The following is a 19,120-nucleotide window of genomic DNA, read 5'->3' on the forward strand; positions in this document are numbered from 1 at the left end:
GCTAGGATTCCAGTAGCTGGCAAACTAAAGCCCACAGAACTCTGGTTCAAGGAAGAAGTTGGTTTCCAGAGCACAGATTTCTCGAATACGATCAGTAAATCTCTGCCATCACATCTTCCCACAGGCGGGCATCCTGTGAGCACTTCCCTCCCGTCTGCCTGTCCCCTGAGAGTCCCATCACCTTCCAAACGTATTGTGACAGCTTTCTCCTTGAAGCTGTCTCTGTCAACAGCTTTTTGTGGGTGCCGTGTAATTGTCTTGTCTTCTAGGGTAAAGAAGTGTGGCATTTAGGAAAGCAGGAGACGTTCCATTTGGGCAAGATTTGCAGAAGATAGTCAGGCCTGTTCTCCAGTTCCCTGGTCGCTACCGAGCTCATTGTCCTCTTTTGTGGAGACTGTGTAAGGCATGTCCTACATTTCTGATTTGCTGTAGTTACTAGGTCCTTGCTTCCATACGACAGGCTGCTCTGTCGCAAAAAGTTCACTTTTTGATGTAAGGTGTGGCATTTTGTCTTTTAAAATAAATTAATAGTGGAGAATTTCAACCCGATGTTTACTATCAAAGATTTCCTTCAGGTTGGCCTGTGCTTACAAGATATCAGATTTCCCTTATCACAGACACTTCTTACATTTCCTAAGGCCTTCACTGCTTTTACGACCATGAGCAAGTTCCCCCATCTTCCTGAGCTTCAGTTTCCCTAGCTGTGAAAAGATACCTGATTCCTACCTTCGCCAGGTAGCTGTAAGGAGACTAGCTGTGCCGTTTCCCTGCCGAGGAAATACCACCCCCCCCCCCCGCCCAATTATCTCTCAGGTAAAATGCTAACACATATGGATAGCAGTCAGCAGTCACTCTTTGGCTCGACCTGAATACACGCCACACAGACCTCTTCACTTCTGCTCTTAGTGTTTCGAGTCCTGTCACGCTGTAGTGCACTTCGGTTCTGTATCACCTGTGTGTGTGTGGCGACAGGGGGAGCGGTGGCAGGCTTGTGTCCTGCACTTGCCCTTCGTGGATGAAGGAATGATCCCTGGCAATTTATGGGCCTTTTAGATGATTCAGAACACTGGCTTTGTTTTTTTGTTTTAAGATTTTATTTCTTTATTTGAGATAGCACGAGTCGGGGGAGGGGGGCAAAGGGAAAGGGGAAGCAGGCTCCCTGCTGAGCCGGATGCGGGGCTCCATCTCAGGGCCCTGGGATCATGACCTGAGCCAAAGGCAGACGCTTAACCGACTAGGCCAGACTGGTGCCCCAGGGCAGTGAGATTTTTAACCCAGAATGTAGATGCACTGACGCACCATTCCTTTCTGTCCTGGTAGTACAAGATACTTTGAAAGCTTTCTATATGCAGACTTTGGTCTGTTGTTTTTTTTTTAAACAAAACAGATGGAATAGAAGTAATCATTCCTTGAAATACTTATGTTCTCCTCCTCTCCTGTGTTCTCTAAGATCAGAAAACCCGTGATTTTCACTGGATTCTGTCTAAATGGAGCCCCCGGCAATCTTCTGTTGGTCCCAGACCAGGGTAGCTATAAGGATCTGTGGAGAAAGGAAGGTCTTGTCTGCACTGCAGCGTTGCCCAGTCCGGGCTCTTCCGCGATTTTGATATACTTCTCCAGAAAAGAGGAAACCCTTCCAGCCCCACCCAGGCCTGGGCCGTCCAGTACCTCCTTTACTCCTCTTCACAGGGAAGGTGGGCCCACGTCTCAGAGGAGAAGTGCCTTTGGGGTCAGGATGGCAGGCCAAAGGCAGGAGAAGGCTGGCTTCTTCCGGCTCTAAAACAGCCTCCTGACACCGCCTCCCCTTAAGTAGAGATTTAAGTGCTAGGTCTCCCCTTGTAGGAGGAGCCCAGGCCTGGGCATCTGGGCATGCTGGCTCTCCTGACTGACCTGGACGAGTCACTTCCCCTTTGCACCTTGTTTCCTCACCATCCTTGGGATAAAGCTGTCGCAGGGCACAGGCCGGGGGCTCCAAAGCGTCCATTTATGACCAGTTTGGAAATCTGTTACCTTCTGAGGCAGAGGGATCCAGGGTGGGGCTCTGTCCATAGCAAGGCCGTCGGCTTCAGAGACGCTGCATGCCGACCCTGGCTCCAGCAGCCCATCCTGGGGGCCCAGGGAAAGCCGTGGAGACCGTTGTGTGGGCTCATTTTCTCCGCGTATGAAATGAGAAGTGGGATGAAGTAAATATTGTGTAGTGTCTCTGAAAATTTAAAAAGTGCACTTGTTCGTTTGAAATGAACTCACGTATGTCTCAAATATCTTTCCCTGCTGACAAAGCGTTAGAAAAGCTTTCAGAAACAAAGTGTTCAGTGCTGGGAGGCAATATCCCCTGCCGATCCCCTTATCAAACACAAGAGGTAAGCGACTTCATGGTCGTGGTGACAATAAGAAAATAGGGTTTAGCTCTTAAAAAAAAAAATGTGTGCGCCCTGAATAAAGCATGATACTCTGGTAGCTTCTTTCATTTCTCTGCCCAGAGGTGCAGAGCATGTTTCCTGGGTGAGGCTCCATGGGGGGATGCCTGGGTCTCCAAAAAGCCATCGTCCCCAGAAAGGTTACCTGGAACAGCCTCCAACGGTCACAGACCCTTGTCAGCAATGTACCGTAGAATCTCAGTGGCTGGAGCCCTCGATGCTACTAACTGAGTTTCACAAGGAGAGCTTTCTCTGTGCCCAGGGGCCAGCCTCTCGGGGAATGTCTCAGATAATTGTGGAAAGTACCCAAGGATTATTCCAAAGATGAAAGTATTTTTGAAAAATCTGCTGTGTGTATGTGTGTATATGTTGTGTATATGTGTATATATGTGTGTATATGTATATGTTGTGTGTATATGCATACACATGTAGCTGACCCTTAAACAACGTGGGGATTGGGGACACTGACACCACCCCCACTGCAGTTGAAAGTCCATGTATAACTTTTTTAAAAGATTTTATTTCTAAGTGATTTTTACACCCAACGTGGGCCCCAAACCTGCAACCCCAAGATCAAGGGTTACATGCTCTACCAGTTTGCCAGCCGGTGCCTCAAAAGTCCAGGTATAATTTTTGACCCCCCGAAAACATATTTAGTAGCCTACTGTTGACCAGAAGCTTTAGTGATCACATAAGCAGCCAATTGTCATATTTTATATGTTATGCGTGTTGTGTGTTGTATTCTTATAATAAAGTGGACCAGAGGAAAAAAGTTAGTAATATCATGAAGTATACTTGCAATATACTTGTCATTAAAAAAAAAAATCCACATATATATGGACCGTGCGGTTCAAATGTACTGTTCAAGGGCCAACTGTATAAACACATATACTTTGAAACTATTTTTTTAGACCAGTTTCAGGTCTGCAGAAAAATTGTGACAATGATGCAAAGCGTTCCCATACCCGGCCCCAGCCTCCCCTATGATTGCTCTTAGTCTGGGACGTTTGTCAGCATTAACTGAGATCGATGGGTTTCCTGGAGCCCCTCCTTTGTGCAGATTTCCCGAGTTTCCCCCATTTCAAGACCCCATCCAGGATGCCACGTTGCATTTAGCTGTCGTGTCTTGAGGCTCCTCTCGACTCCAAGAGTTTCTGTCATTACTTTTTATTGTTGTTAATAGCACCCAAAGCCTTTTGCTCATCAGGACACCGTTTGGATTCTCATTCATAGATTAGCTCCCACCTTGTTTGTCCGTAAGGCCGTGGTGCTTTCCCGCCTGCAGCTCAGGGGCACCAGGCCAGTGATGTGACTGGTATTGGCTCTCGGGCATCTGCTGTGAGACTCTTTGCTCCCGGGCACCCGGAATCTCCGAGCAGTTCGACATCTGTGTGTGGATGGCTTCTCGTGGCCCCCGTCCTCCTTGGCAGGGTGCCAGACGCGCCTGGGGGATGCGGAGGTCTGGAGTTGCACAGGATGGAGAGCGGAGTTTATGAAACGTGCTGCTGTCACTACAAAGCTCTTCCGAAGTGGCCTGTCATCGTCTCTGCTCCACGCAGGGTCGCTCTAACTTAGCTTCTGAGGAGGCCCCGTCGAGTGCACGGACAACCCCTTAGTGGCAGTGTTGAGTTCTGCAGTCAGATCGGAAACTGCGCTTTCAAAGGACTTACGGTAGTTGTTTCCAGAGACCATGTGAGACGTACATGGATGCACTTTCCAGCTCCGGCCGTAAATGGTATATTTTAAAGGATTGGGTCTTTTGACATCTCTTCAGTCATTTCCAGAAAGAGTTCAAAGATCCTCAGTTAATAATGCAGAACACCAAAAAGAAAAGTCTCCTGAAAACGGGTTTTCAGATGGTCAGGGCGAGATGGCGATGAGCTTTGCCTCTTGGCAGTGCGTGGACAATGCTGCTGGGAACTGCTGGTTTAGTATCGTGGGCTGAACAGTAGGGGAGCGGGGGCACGGGATCCATGCTCAGCCTCTGGCCCAGCCCAGTGACTGCCTCAGTGTCCTGATCTGTGGAAGGAAGGGGCCGTGCTGAGGTGTAGACCCAAGGCCCAGTAAGTGCTCTGGCTCTGGCGCAGGGAGAGGTGGGCGTGCAGCCTGTGTTGATGGTAAAAGCATAGACTGAATTTTTGTTGGTTTTTATGGACACTCCAAATTCTCTGTAGACACTGCACCCCCACTTCCAGCGTGCGCCAGGAGGGACGGCTTCTGCCCCGACGCTGACACCTGGGGCGCCTGCCGCTCTGTTCAATGCTTCACAGACCATCCTTCCTGAGACCATCTACCTATCAAGCTGTATTTACACTTGTTTAAAAAATTTTTTTTTAACTTGCAAGAAAGTTGGAAGTATAGCACAAAGAACTTAATCCTCCGTTAAGCCATTGGCTTTAGCGTGTATTTCCAGCAGGAAGGGACATTAGACTGTACCCCCACAATGTCACTGTCAAAATCAGGAAGTGAGCCCCGCTGCAGGCTTATGTGCTGGTCCCCGGACCCTGTGATGTCCTTAATGGCCAAAGGACCCAGGACAGAATCAGCCGTGGCCTTGAGCCATTTCACCTCAGCTGTCCCTGCGTTTGTAGCGCGTGCCCGGTTGTTCTGAGCTTTGGTGACCCGACACTTTGGAAGATCTCAAGCCTGTTATTTTGGAGCCTGCTCCTCACTCTGGGTCTGTCTGACGTTCGGTCGTGAGTACATTGCGCCTCTACATCCATCTTCAGCCGGCGCATCAGGGCCGCTGAGTCCCTGTGTCTTCCCACCCGTCGGCGCCCGACTTCTACTTGTCCTGCTACGTGTGCTGTTCCGGCGGATTTCTCGGTTAAAGTGGGGTCAGCCACATTCTCCGTCGTGAGATGAGTCTCCGTTGCCCTTTGTAATTAGTAAGCACTTAGCGGGGAGCTACTCTGAAATTCTGTAAACATCCTGTTCCTCAGCCAATTTTATTTATTTGTTTATGTCTGCATGGACTCGTGGTTTCCTCTTGTTTTTGGTGGGTTATCCTCTGTTGCTATCACTGTTTACTCTCAGACCATCCCTGATTGGGCCAGGGGAAGCCGAAGCTGCCGTCTGTGTCCTGACCCACCCACACTGTTCTTAAGCATTTCCTTACTCGTGGATACAGTAAGACGCCTCAGCCTCATCTTGTAACCACCCCCCCCCCCCCCCCGAGTCAGCCGTGTCTCCAGGAGCCCTGGTTCCTTGTGGAGGAAAATGGTGACTCCCGGCTGGAAAGCCGGGTGCTAAGCACGCTGTCTACTCTTGGGTCATTGCTGCTCCCGGGCCTTCTCAGGGGACAGAGGGAGAGAGGAGCACGTTCACACATCTGTGAAAACCATGTGTTCACACTCATACCTCTATTTCTAGCCCAGTCACACAGGTCAACTCGGCTTTTCCCCTTTTCCTCGCCTCTGAGGTGAGGACTGTGCCTGTCATTATCCTTAACCTATCGGCTGAGGAGATGAATGTCCCTGGATGTAATCAGTCTCCCCAGGGGGAGGCTGCCTGTGCAGGGGCGCCCTCAGCCTCCCCCAGGCTCAGGCTCTCTGCTGGGGACACCGCCCCACACTCTGGGCCACTGATGAGACGCCCACCCCGCTCAGCTGTGGGACTGTCGTGTTGGAGAAGGATGAGGGATTCCACCTGTTTCTCGGAGGGACGGCAGCCTGCTCTGTGGGCCTTCCTGGAAGACCTTCCCCTGGTCTCGCGCTGTGCTGAAGCCCCCCCGCCTGTCTGGACTGCCCCGGCCCCTGCCGGCCAGCCCCCTCTCCAGCAGCTCCACGAATACAGTCAGGCCCCTAACACACCTCTGTATCTGCAGAACCCATTTGCAGCCTTTCATTTATCATGAATTAAAATGAAATGATTGTCAAAGTGTTTTTGATGCCTGTTTACACATAACTTTAAGTTCTTTAAAACTCTGGCTACTTTGTATAAGCTATTATGGTTATTTCCTTTTTCTCAAAAACATATGTCCCCTTAAGTAGAAAAAGATAAGCACAGATTACTGATAAGTAGAAACATGTTAAGAAGACGGCAACTTGTATTTGCAACCTAATCTTTCCACTTGCATTTGGGGAATTTTAAAATCGTACATCATACTGAAAAATAAAACTGGAACCCCACATTCCATCACAAGACTGGAAGGGAAAGTGAAGTGGGCATTTGTGCTCGGAGCTATCTTGGGTGTGCAGCAACAAGAAGTGGAAGGCCTTCTTTGAGTCAGGGGGCAGCCAGAAGCTGCTGCAGACACCCCATCACTGCTGGAGAAGGAAGGGCTTTGCCAGAAATTTCGGTGTTTAACGATCTAGAACAGTAATGGGAAAAGCTGCTGACAGAGGTATATTGAGCTCCTAAAGTCCTCTCTTTCCATCATTTTTTTTTTGTTGTTGGATTTACAGAAATGATCAGGAACGTCCCAGACTGACTTAGTTGCAGTCTGGTAGGAGGCCCAGCTAGATTTTTTTTTTTTTTTTTTTTTTTTTTAATTTACCCTCTGTTTCTCTGGATTTTCCCTTGTGCAGAACACATACACCAATGCGGATAAATTACTAGAAGCAGCAGAACAGCTGGCTCAGACCGGGGAATGTGACCCAGAAGAGATTTATCAGGCTGCCCATCAGCTTGAAGACCGGATACAGGATTTTGTTCGGCGCGTGGAGCAGCGCAAGATCCTGCTGGACATGTCCGTGTCCTTTCATAGCCATGTCAAGGAGGTAAGGGTCTGAGAGGCTCTGTGAACCCCTGGGGAAGAGTGTGGACTGGTTGTGTGAGAAAGTGGGCCAGAGGTGGGCAGTGATGAGGTGCAGCCCATCTGCACTGAGCGAGCCAGCGAGGACAGGGTTGTGGGGAGGGGTGTGTTAGGCACTAGGCTTCTGGCTGGTCTTCCTAGCCTCCAGCCCCACGGGGATGGCCATGCCTCTGCCAGGGGAGGTGGAAGCCTGTGTGTCTGCAGCAGTGGACCCATGGGGGCTGGGCTGGCCAACAGGAGGCGTGGAGTAGCCTGTGAGCAGGGAAATGTTGAGCTGAAGGTGCTGCCTTTAAGTTGGGAGAGAGAACAGAGCATGGCCATTTTAGCGTCAGTAAACGACTTGAACGTTGTGGTCAGAGCTGGGTTTCCTTTCTGTGTATTAGTCTGTCATGTGGCCAATGTCATGGTTGGCTTCCGATCTTATCAGACTGTGGGACTACTCTCAGATTCTCAGAGAAGTGAATTTTACGTAATATTAAATGTAAAGGTAGCAAGGCCAACCTGGCCGTAAATAGTATTAATGCTAATGTCATAGGTCTGCTCTTGTTAGTGCACTTACTGCATTGTAAGAGATAATGTTATATGAAACATTGTTTGAAATATATGAAATGAATATATGTTATCTGATATGATATTTATATGAGAAATAAGAAGATACTAATTATGCTTTTGTATGTGTTATTTTTAGTAGAAATCACATAAAATTACAATTCAAGAAACTCCTGTAGGTTTTTTTTTTTAAGATTTTGTTTTTTTGACAGATCACAAGCAGGCAGAGAGGCAGGCAGAGAGAGAGGGGGAAGCAGGCTCCCTGCTGAGCAGAGAGCCCGATGCGGGGCTTGATCCCAGGACCCTGAGATCATGACCTGAGCTGAAGGCAGAGGCTTAACCCACTGGTAGCCACCCAGGCGCCCCACTCCTGTAGCTTTTGAGAGAAAAAGGGCTTACAAATTCAGTAAGCATATCAACTTTACTGCATCTTATTTCTAAGGGGAAAAAAATTCTCTACTTCAAACTCTTTATAAATTGGAATTAAGGAGTTCTTCCAGGTAATTTGGAATTAAACACATGAAGGCTTATAGGCACAGGCTGGGAAGAAGAATCTAGAAAGAGTAAGGCTGCTGGAGAAGCAGGAGGAGCATCCAAGATCAGGAACCAATAGATGTGTTCAGGAGGAAAGAACCTCATTGCCCGTTCTAGGTTCTTGGGCAGTCAGTCCTCAGCCAGGCCTTTCGTAACTTGAAAGCGTGGCTCCTGGAAGAGCACCCTTTGCTCTTACTCTGAAACTCTATGAGCCCGTGTGGCAAACTGGAGGCCCCAAAACCTTGTACTTCATCTGCACCCAGGCTGGTGGTAGGCTTGGCCATCAGCGTAGAAAACCAACTCTGCTCCTTTCTTTACCTTCCCTTAATAATGCTGTAACGAAAATGACTTTACCACATCTGTGGAGAAGCTGAGGCTACAGGGTCATTCTGAGGAGACGTCCAGATGCTCTGTTTGTCCAGAGCAATTCCTAGTTTCAGAGGTAGCGGGCTGTAAGTTCTTCACTCTGCTCAGTTCAAGCCGTAACCACCAACTGGCCTCCCTCCCCTGGCAGCTCTTTCCCAGCCTCCACAGCACTGCCACCAGAAATAGAAATTTGACCATGTCATAGCCTTGCTTTCAAGCCATCAGTGAGTCTGTACGTCGGGCACCAGCCTGAAACCTTTCAACGGCCTTGTGGCCTTACTTCCGCTTTTCCTCCAGCCCCTCGTACTCAGGACAGTGTCCCCAAACCTGTGGCACTCAGACCCCCCTGAAACTTGGACTTAACTGCTTCCCTTCCTTCCTCAGGCAGTTAGTGGTTTCCCTTGCCCTTTCTGGACCTTTCTTTCCATGCACCTGTCATAGCCCTTGGCCTAGTTGCAGCACAGTTGTGCGTTTCTCCTCAGTGTGGATACATTAACTTCTCTTTATCTTATGCGTTTGAACCTCCAAGTTGGGAGGGGGAAGGTGACGTGTGAAAAAAGACTGTGACTTTGCTCAGTAAGCTGCGGCAGCCAGTCAGCCAGTAGCAGGGAGCCGAGAGCAGCTTTTCCCAAGGAAGCACAGCCAGCGGGGGCCACAGGGGCTGCTGTGGCCCCAGGGGTGCCTGTACAGTGGGAGAGGGAAGAACTGCAGCCGAGCCCCGTGCTGGTAATCCGACGTTTGTCTCTGTGACATGCCTAGTGATGCTCTTCAGCAGGACTTGTGAAGATTTAACTTGCCTCTAGGACAGAGAAGACTTTTTACACAAAGCAGCATTCATGATTTATATCACGTTTTCAACTTGGTTACAGTTTTCAAAAAGCAGACACTAAAGGAAGCTAGAAGCAAAGCATTTTACAAAAGCTACCCCCCAGAGATTCAGTTTGTGTTCATTGGTTTTTTACATCTGTAGCATTTTTAGAATAAAAAAAAATCTTAAAAAAAATCTTAGAATAAAAACAGTTCACAAACAGTAGGGTCTGTCTTGTCACTAGGCCTGGAAATTTATTGAAAAGTGAAAACACATTTTGTTTTCATCGACTTAGGCTGTGGGAACCTCTAGCATTGATGAGATTGATGGACTGAGGGAGGCCTCAAACCTGGTTTCAAGGTGAAGTGATTCGCTGTCACAATTTGAGAATTTTCAGTGCATTCATTCTTTTGTTGTTATATGAGAAGCTGTCAGAGTGGCAGAGAAGCTTACATGTTGACCCTGACTTGGTCCTTCCTGAGTGATAGGAGGCGAGGAAGGGCTCCTCCGCTGGCCAGCTGGTGGGGTGGGGGGTACCTAGCAGGCAGGGTGGCCCCGAGGCAGGCCACACACAGGCATGGAACGCTGCCTGATTTCTTCTCTGCCACGTGCTTGGACTTCATTTTTAGCCCCAGCTGGTATCAGAGGACATTCATTTTTTTTACTGACCAGCTCCAGAATTTTCCTCTGTCTTCTTTCTCCGTGCTATATCCATGATGCCCAAAGACCCACAGGGGTATTTGGTAGGTTTTATGCAGGAAGGAATGATTTCTTCAGTCACTGTGTTTTGAAACTGCTTATTGAATGAAAACTTAGATCTGCTTAGAGCAAATTTAGCTGAAAATGAGATGAAAAGTGACAGAGCAGCCAAGGAGAGGAAGTCATACTAATTAAATACCTGTTTGCGTAAAATTACTTAATAGTTTAACATACCAGGAATGAAAAATTGCTGAAAGATCTCTGCTATCTGAATCAATTTTTTTCTAGCAGATCATACAATTTAAAATTACGTAGATGAGAGAAAAAGCAGGTTGTCTTTTTTTTCAGTTAGGCTTTTTGGAAGTTCACTTTCAAAGGCTTCCCTGATGGTGGTGATGGGTGTGGCATGTAGGTTAACAGTCCCCCACCCCTGCCCCGTGCCCAGCCCTGCTGGTGTCTTCCTTCCTCTGGAGCACAGCAGTGGCCCTCCCCTTTTAGTTGTAAATTTCTGGCTCAGTGATGACCACATAATTAACAACTAACTATAAAAGTGCTGAATGGAGGTGATGTCGGCTCAGGGCTGGGTTGGGGATTCTTCTTAAGAATCCCACCTAGGGGGCACCTGGGTGGCTCAGTGGGTTAAACCTCTGCCTTCGGCTCAGGTCATGATCCCAGGGTCGTGAGATTGAGCCCCATATCGGGCTCCCTGCTCAGCGGGGAGCCTGCTTCCTCCTCTCTCTCTGCCTGCCTCTCTTCCTACTTGTGATCTGTCTGTCAAATAAATAAATAAAATCTTAAAAAAAAAAAAAAAGAGTCCCACCTAGAGGGAGTTGGCGGTTACACATCGCTGCAGACTAAGCACGTGATTTCTGCGCAAGACCTCTGGACTCCTTGCTGTCCAAACCTCAGAGGACGTAATATAGAATTCCCATTCCCAGGAAGAGAATAGAGAGGAAATTTTTTTGGGGGGGGTTAAGATTTTATTTATTTGTTTGACAGAGAGAGGCAGCCAGAGAGGGAACACAAGCAGGGGGAATGGGAAAGGGAGAAGCAGGCCTCCCATTGAGCAGGGAGCCGGATGTAGGGCTCAATCCCAGGACCCCGGGATCATGACCTGAGCCTGAGCTGAAGGCAGATGCTTAAGGACTGAGCCACCCAGGCGCCCTGAGGAAATATTTTCTACCTTGAGATTAGATGCAGAAGGTGGTTAGTAGAGGTATTAGCCTCAGTTTCACCCCTCAACCCAAATTTGGAAGCATTCTGGGACCCTTCTGATGTTTTTTTTTTTTTCCCTCTAAAAGCAATTTTTGAGGTGTTTTACCTCCTCTCAGAGCTGGAAGACTGATAGTCTCCTTTTTCCTTTTGACAGTGTTTTTAAAGTAGTATTTCAAAAGAATGCTCATTAGCCTAATATGGATTTGGATTTTATTTTAGGAGTTTTCTCCTCCTGCATTTTGTCTTCTACCTCTCAGTCTGTCTGTGTTTCAGTCACACCAGCTCTGACTGTACTCTCCCTTTATCTTTCCTGTGTTACCTGCCCTCCTTTCCTTTCGAGGCTTTTTCCCACTGTTGAATCACATATTCGCTCTTTCACTCCTTCCCAGGAAGGAGTCTCTCCGGCCAGCCGTCGCGTGCCAGGACAAAGATGAATGGCCAGTGGAGAAACGTACTTCTGTTTTCGTGTGTGTTGTCTGTTTTAGTCCCTTGTTTGTTTTTCGTGGTGGATGTGAATTTCCATGACCAGAACTATGTGTCACTTATCTTTGCATCTCACTTGTGAGCCTGCCTTCCAGACTAAGCATAGCCCCTGTCAGCGTGGGGAAGAAATGATACCTATTTTTAGCTGACCATTCTAAGATTTAATGATAGAGGGACATCTCTCCATTTCCAAATATAGCACAAGCATCATTATTTTCATCCATCTGTACTTTGTTCTCAAAATTAGGTCCTGAGTTAATTGATAATTACCTTTGAAATTTATGGGTTATTTGAGGCAACCAGGTGGTGATTTATTTCTGGATTTGATTCAGTGGCCTTGAGTCGGTTTTGTTTGCTGGATTCCTGAAAGCCTTGGTTTCCTAGGGAAGACCATTCCCATTTGAATCGGGCTATGACTCTTGCTGGGTGTAAGTAAAGAAGCCTTTTAGTTCTGTTTCTGCAAAACTTCACACTGAACTGGGACTAGTTTTTGTGGGGGGTAATGCTTGGGAAAAGAGGAACCTTTCATTTTATTCAGAAGTCAAAAGCAAAGACCTCCCAACCACCTGGTGATTTTTTTTGTCATAGTCTACCCGTCTGGCATTATTTTCATGCCTAAGTGAAGCAAGCAGACTTCTTTCTTTATGCTCAGACCACTGTTCCCTCTCTGTGGGGAGCAGGGCCAGAGCCCTCATGGACTGCTCTGCGGTCACTGGGATCGGATCGGGGAGGGTTTCCAGGAAGCAGCCACTGCGTAGCTCCCTGGGGGATGGACCTCTCGGGGCTACCTCTCCTCGGCCCGTCACCTAGTTTGCTCCAGGAGTGTGTTGAAACGGCCCCAGTGCTTTCTCAGTCAGCCTCCTGCTTTAAAAAAAAAACCCCAGATTTCTTTTCTCTCCTTTCTCTGATGTTGCTGGAGAGAGATGGGGCAGCTGCTGGTTAACCTCGTTCAGGAAAATTCTCTGATGGTATGTGCTGTTCCTTGCATCGACCAGCTGCGCTCCCACTGGACTCTTGTCCTCACTGGCAGAGCCCACTCCCCCCGGCACGCCTGTCCCAGGGAATGAGACACATTAGTTCTCCGAGCCCTCCAGCTCTCCTACCTGTCCTGGGCTCTGTTCTCCACAAGGTGACCCCCACTTCCGAGCCTTTCATTTCGGCCTTCTTGGCTGTGCTTTTGCTGAGGACTCCTGTGTCTGCGTCATCTAAAATGATTTATACATTCTTCCTTTCCCAGTGCCACCCCCACGTATTTACCTCCAAAGACGATGTAATACCTGCAAACATGTTCCCATCTTTCTTTTTTAGCTTTCAGTCTGAAATAATTATAAGTTCACAGGAAGTTAGCAAGAAAGAAATGGACAAGGAGGTCTGTCCCCCTTCTCCCAGCACCGCCCCCATCATGTCATGTCTTATGTAACTACAGTTTGTGATGAAAGCCGGGAAGTGACTTTGCTCGGCCCCATTGAGCTTATGTCAGTGCCACAGGTGTGTACCCGCTGGCATGTGTGAGCAGGCGTGTGGTTAGCTCTGTGCACTGTCATCCTGTATACATTCATGTGACCACTGCCGCTTTCAACATACGGAATCCTACAGAATTGTTCTGTCACCCCCCGATACACCTCCTGCTCACACCTGACCGCGATGGCATCTCTGAGCCCTGGCAGCCACTTACCTGTTGCTCTCCGACTGTGATTTGTCATTCAGAACTGTTACGTAACGGGATCGTACTCTGGGTGACCTTTTTACTGCACAGGAATTCCCTTGTGATCCATCAATAATAGTTCTTTCCTCTTCATTACTCCCTAGTGTTTCCTGGTACGGGTATGTCCTCGGCATTCAAGCTTTCTTTCTGTAAACATATAACCTTTATTAAAATAATTAACAGAGTATATCAGAGAACTGTGTGCCCTCGTCTGGCTGAGTGACTTGGGGCGAGGTGCTCTGGAGAGCCTCGGCTTTCCTGCCTGCAGGATGGGAACACTAAGGCTCTTGGGCGTGCGGCTCAGCTGAGCGCAGCTGCGGGTATGGTAGCGACCGCGGTGCCCATCTTGGAGGAGCTACTGGGACATGTCCCACTTTGGCCTCCTCAGGCCATCTGTAGTTTGTGGGACACGGACAGCATGAGGCCGAGTTCAGCATGAGCTGCCGCGGTTTAAGTGCCCCGGTGTGGCTGATCTTTTCCTCACTCATCTTTGTATCACAGAAACTTTGCAAGCTGCTCATGGTGCCCTCGTTCTGAGAAGCACCTTGCCCTGGCCCCGGTGTTTAGGATCCCAGGTTGAAGGAAGCCTTCCTGGAATGTACACTCTGTCCCCGGCCCTGCTCGGTCCCCGGCCCTGCTCTGTCAGGACTGAGTTGGCTCTTTCAAGATCGTCCATACTGACATGTGTTCCCTTGTACACATCACTCAGTACTTTTGTTACCAGCCAAAGCTACAAAATAAGTGAGTGTTTTTTCACCAAATGAGTGAGAAACATTTTGTTAGACTGTGGGGAAAGAGGGATGTTATTATCCAAAGGGAAGTTCCTTCTATCCAAATAGCTTCAGGTAAAACAAGAATTTTTTTTCTGTAGAATAGATTTTTGTTGCTGTTGTTGTTGTTTTTTAAAGATTTATTTATTTATTTGACAGACACAGATCACAGGTAGGCAGAGAGGCAGGCAGAGAGAGAGAGAGAAGCAGGCTCTCTGCTCAGCAGAGAGCCAGATGCGGGGCTCGATCCCAGGACCTTGGGATCACGACCTGAGCCAAAGGCAGAGGCTTTAACCCACTGAGCAACCCAGGCGCCCTGTAGTTTTAAACTAGTTTAAATTCATGAATTTTCTGTTTCTTAATATTGGTCCAATATTTTCAGGTAGAGAAAATTTTAATGTCAACAGAGCAATTAGACATTAGTGCAGAGAAGTATAGTGAATGCTAACATACCTGACACATAATGGTCACTTTGTAGGTGATTATTAGAAGAATGAATGAATGAATAGTGCACTGTATTATCTTTATTTGTAACTTTATTTGTAACTCAGTATTACAATGGGGATTGAAAATCTGTTACTGTGCTGACTCCACATTTTACAATTTCTTGTTGAAGGGTCAGCCCTCAGTGGAGAGTTGCAAATGTCTGCTTAAGGCATTGTTTGTAGATTGGCCTCAGTTGATAGAAAGAGGAAGCACTTGAACTGAATGTCAAGCCAGTGCTGTGTGCTAGGTCTTAAAATGCCCAGCTGAAAATGGATGTATGCGGAATCTGGTTTGCTTGTTAGATTTGTAATAGGGCATTTTTAATATTCTTTTTTGGGGGGGCGTTTTTAATATTCTTAATTTTTATTTTGATACTTGGCTTCATAAACCAAATGGGCTAGGTCTCAGTTAACTGCGAGAAACACATCATCCATGTGCATTTCTGGCACGTATTGTTTGCAACTGATTATTGTTCTTATTGAATAAGTGGTAGAAAGGTTGATCACCAGCAACAGAATGAGGATTTTGTCAGGAAAGCTTAAAATCTTTAGATAAGAAAATGCTTTTTTGGTTTTGTTATTGTTTGTTTTCCTCTCTTTGAAGCCCAAAATTCAGAACCCCAAGATCAAGGAAGGGCTGGGCTTTCTGTCTGGCGCTAGTGAAGTCCGTGGACGCGAGTAGAATGCAGACTTCATGCACTTTCACTTTGCTTTTTTTCTTCTCCTCAAGGAGGCCACTTTTCAGAGTTAGAAGAAGTGGAAGATCATGAGTGAAGGTTTTGTAAGAAAGGACTTACTTCTTCTAAGTGAATTCAAGTCTCTGTCACAAGACAAATTAGACCCCTGGGTAATGAGAGAACTTGATGGTTGGCTCTGTTGATCTTTAAGGAAATGTGAGGGGAGACACGCCAGGGGGCTGGAGATGCAGAAGGTGGGGTTCACACAGCACTCAGGTGAGGTCAGCCCTAGGCAGAGTTCTAGAAAAGGCAGTTTATAAACCACCAGTAGAGGAAGAAGTGAACAAACAAGTTATAGCACGTTAACTTGATTTCATTCTTGACTGGGTTTGATGGAGGGGCAGGCAGTGTAAATTAGTGGGCATTTGATCAGACATTTGACATTTAATTTGTAGACAAAATAGGAAAGTCTGGGCAGTCTGTTAGTGCAGTCACTGGACTCAGACTGCTGAATGGCTGGAAAAAATGTCAGCTGAGGGAGTCCCTTATCACAAGACCACCCTGTCCTTATCCTCCAGTGCCGCTCCCAAGTGGAAGGTGCTGGAAGAAAGTGCTCGATAGTAAGGTATTATGCGTCATCTTCCGTTTGTGAGTTAAGGAAGTGATTTCCAGTTCAGACCTGTGGTTGGATCAGACTTGCTGATAGTGGTGGCCATGGGAGATGGTAGATCAGATGTCCTAGTTGGACCTGAGACCTGGCGGATGTGTGGGTGTCACCCCTGGTTGTCACCTTCTGTAGGCGAGCGACCTGTGCAGTTCCTGTCTTTGAACGGACTCCACTAATGTATTCAGAACTTCTATGTCCCAGTGCCACTTCATTGGAACTTAGGCACCCTGAAAGCTTGCCTTTGTTGTGTGGAGACCTATATATCTTGAAAATAGGCAAAATGGCCACAAAGCAAGGGCAGACTTGGTGCAGCAGAAATAACTGTGACTACCTTAAAAGCCTTGCCAGTGAGACCATAATCATGGGGGGTGTCAGTGAGTGGCTTCGGCGAAGCTGGGGAGCAATGTCTCCCCTGTATGCCTCTGTCCCCATGCAGAGAGCCTGTGAGTGGGTGGATTGGCACAGAAGGCATGCTGATCAAAGCCTAGCCCGGTCTGTAAAATATGTAGGATCCCAAAACATGTCAGCAGGAATAAGTCAAAGTCCATCACAGCAATGTCATTCATGGGTTTTACTATGAGTCTTTTGAATCATAAACACACATCTAGACAGGTTATAGAGTAAGGGTCATGTAGGCGGGGCATAGCATTTGTTAAAACAACGACCCTACACATGTTCATGAACAGAGTGCGCAGTGGTGTTGTGCCCCATGGCTGTAATGAGCAAAAGCACTGAAAAGGGACACCTGGGTGGCTCAGTTGGTTAAGCAGCTGCCTTCGGCTCAGGTCATGATCCCAGCATCCTGGGATCGATTCCCACATCGGGCTCCTTGCTCGGCGGGGAACCTGCTTCCTCCTCTATCTCTGCCTGCCATTCTGTCTGCCTGTGCTCGCTCGCTCTCCCTCTCTCTCCCTGACAAATAAATAAATAAAATCTTTAAAAAAAAAAGCACTGAAAAAAATTCCCAATGTGGGGGGCAGTCATCTCATTGTGCACTGCTGGTTGGATTTCATGTGAGGTCACCTTTGCTCTCCAGTCCCCACTTCACGAGGCGGGGGGCCGGGGGCATTGTTCAGAGGAGAGTGAGCTGGTGTGGAAGGAGTTTCAGATCCTGCCGCGCTGGCGGAGTCCAAGGACTGAAGTGTTGCCCGTGGGGTAGGGGGGAAGGACTAGGTCAGTGCTCTCTATCACCAGGCACTTGACAACTGAAGGAGGAATTACACTTTGACTAACTGTAGACTTTCAGAGGGGAAAGTGGTTGCTCTCAGAATGACGTGGGGGTGAGGAGGAGCTCTTCCCAAATTGGACACATCAGGAAGAGTGTTTTATGTTTTGGTGATGTCGGGACATAAAATGAAAAAAGAAAATCCCTCATCTCAAAATCTCTTTCACCAAGTTGACTTCATGTAAATATCTGGGTCGTTGAGGTTCCTGCTCTGACCGTGGTCTCTGTGTGGGCCCTCTCTCCAGCCACATCTCCTGGGCCTCACCTTGTCCTTGATCCGGTGTCTGCGGCTTCCGCCCTCCGGTGCTGCCGCGCCCACGTGGCATGCCCTCTCGATGGGGGCTGCTCTGACATGCTCCTGCTTCTCCTTCTGTCCCCTCTTACACATACTTGCGTGGCTGTTACTTCATGACACTTACTGAATTGTGGCCCCGCCCAGTACGTCCTTCAGAGACTTCCTTTCGTCATATCAAGGCATCTTTTCTCACCCACCCCGGAATAACGAGGTACTTCCCCAGGCCCTATTCCTCCTTGATCAGGGCACCAAAAGCGTGCACCATTTCAGGCTAAAGAATGTGCCGCACGTGCAGGAACAACTCCCCTCTGAACCCCGCTGCTTGGACTTGAAACCTCATCATGATTTACATGCACACCGGGTGCCGTCTGAAGTCCCGAAACTACCTACTCCTGCTCCTGGCTCGAAGCTCCTGCTCAGACCGAGGCTTCTGTGCTTCCTGTGCTGGGCTTTCAGCTCACCCAGCCCCACTGGCACCCAGATGATTGTCTTTGTCACAAGCAAAGGTGGGGAAGCAGACAGCCATAGGTGGTTGTTTCTGTTTTCCAAGTGCTTGGAGTGTCTGATCACTTTCACAGGCCTGTGGTCACTTCCATCTGATTTTCAGATTCTGCTTTGCCAGTTAGGGGAGGGCATGTGGTAAAATGATCCCATTTCTGATGAGAAATCTGAGGCTGGAGAGTCCCCAGGATTTTCACAAGGCCACGTGCAAATAAGGGCCCACATCTGACCTGTTGGACTCCGCCTCCAGAGGCCGGTAGGCTGCATTCAGATTTTGCATCTGAAAGGGGTTGCAGCTGAACCAATCCCCAAACCTCAGGTCTCAGATCCTGCCACCTACAGAATAGGACTGGGAGCTATAGGACCAGAGGCTCAGTCCTTCCTGGGGTTCATTCCCCCAGGCCAGTGGGTTCTTCTGAGAGATCTCTCTGGCAAAGTCTCCCATCCGATTAATGAGGACGGGGCTTTTCCAGGAGATTGCTCCCAGCAGAGTTGCCTTCACCTCCTTTAGGCCTCACCCAGCACAGAGGTGAGGGCCGGTGGGGGAACGTGTACCTGGATCGGGCCAGCCCGGCACGATGGCACTGGATCCAGGACCAGGACTCACACATCTTTGCCCCAGGAGTTCTCTCCGCAGAATCTCCTGTGTCTCCCTAGCTCAGCCTTCTTTGTGGATGGATCCTGGTCCATGAACCAGGTCTGTAGACAACTGCAGCCCAGTTGTGGGCTGCGTTCAAGTTCTCATCCTTGGAATGTTGCTGGTGACCACTCGGGAAACCTCAAGGGGGCAGCATTGCCTGACTGGCTGTGGGCCCCAGTTCTCAATAAAATCCACGCTGCTGAGAACCTGGGTGGAAAGCAGCTACTCTCCTGCTATCTGCAAAGATGTAGCTCTTTATTGGAAATTCACAGCTTGCACAGAAGTGCAGGGTTTTTTCATGCTTAGGAGATTTATGGTAGAAATTCCA

General features: G+C 48.2%; 1 protein-coding gene across 4 annotated transcripts in view; it reads left to right on the plus strand.

Moving 5' to 3' along the window:
- Positions 1-19,120, plus strand: part of TRIO (trio Rho guanine nucleotide exchange factor) — a 224,991-nt gene that overhangs the window by 64,533 nt on the left and 141,338 nt on the right. For all 4 annotated transcript variants that reach the window (XM_013060766.1, XM_013060767.2, XM_045082027.1 and 1 more), the window contains one exon: positions 6,947-7,138. In XM_013060766.1, coding sequence (XP_012916220.1) covers positions 6,947-7,138 — 192 coding nt within the window. The remainder of the gene's footprint in view (positions 1-6,946; positions 7,139-19,120) is intronic.

The sequence above is a fragment of the Mustela putorius genome, unplaced genomic scaffold (assembly GCF_011764305.1).
Source record: "Mustela putorius furo isolate JIRA1106 unplaced genomic scaffold, ASM1176430v1.1 tig00000589_pilon_pilon_pilon, whole genome shotgun sequence".
In the NCBI taxonomy this organism is placed as follows: Eukaryota; Metazoa; Chordata; class Mammalia; order Carnivora; family Mustelidae; genus Mustela; species Mustela putorius.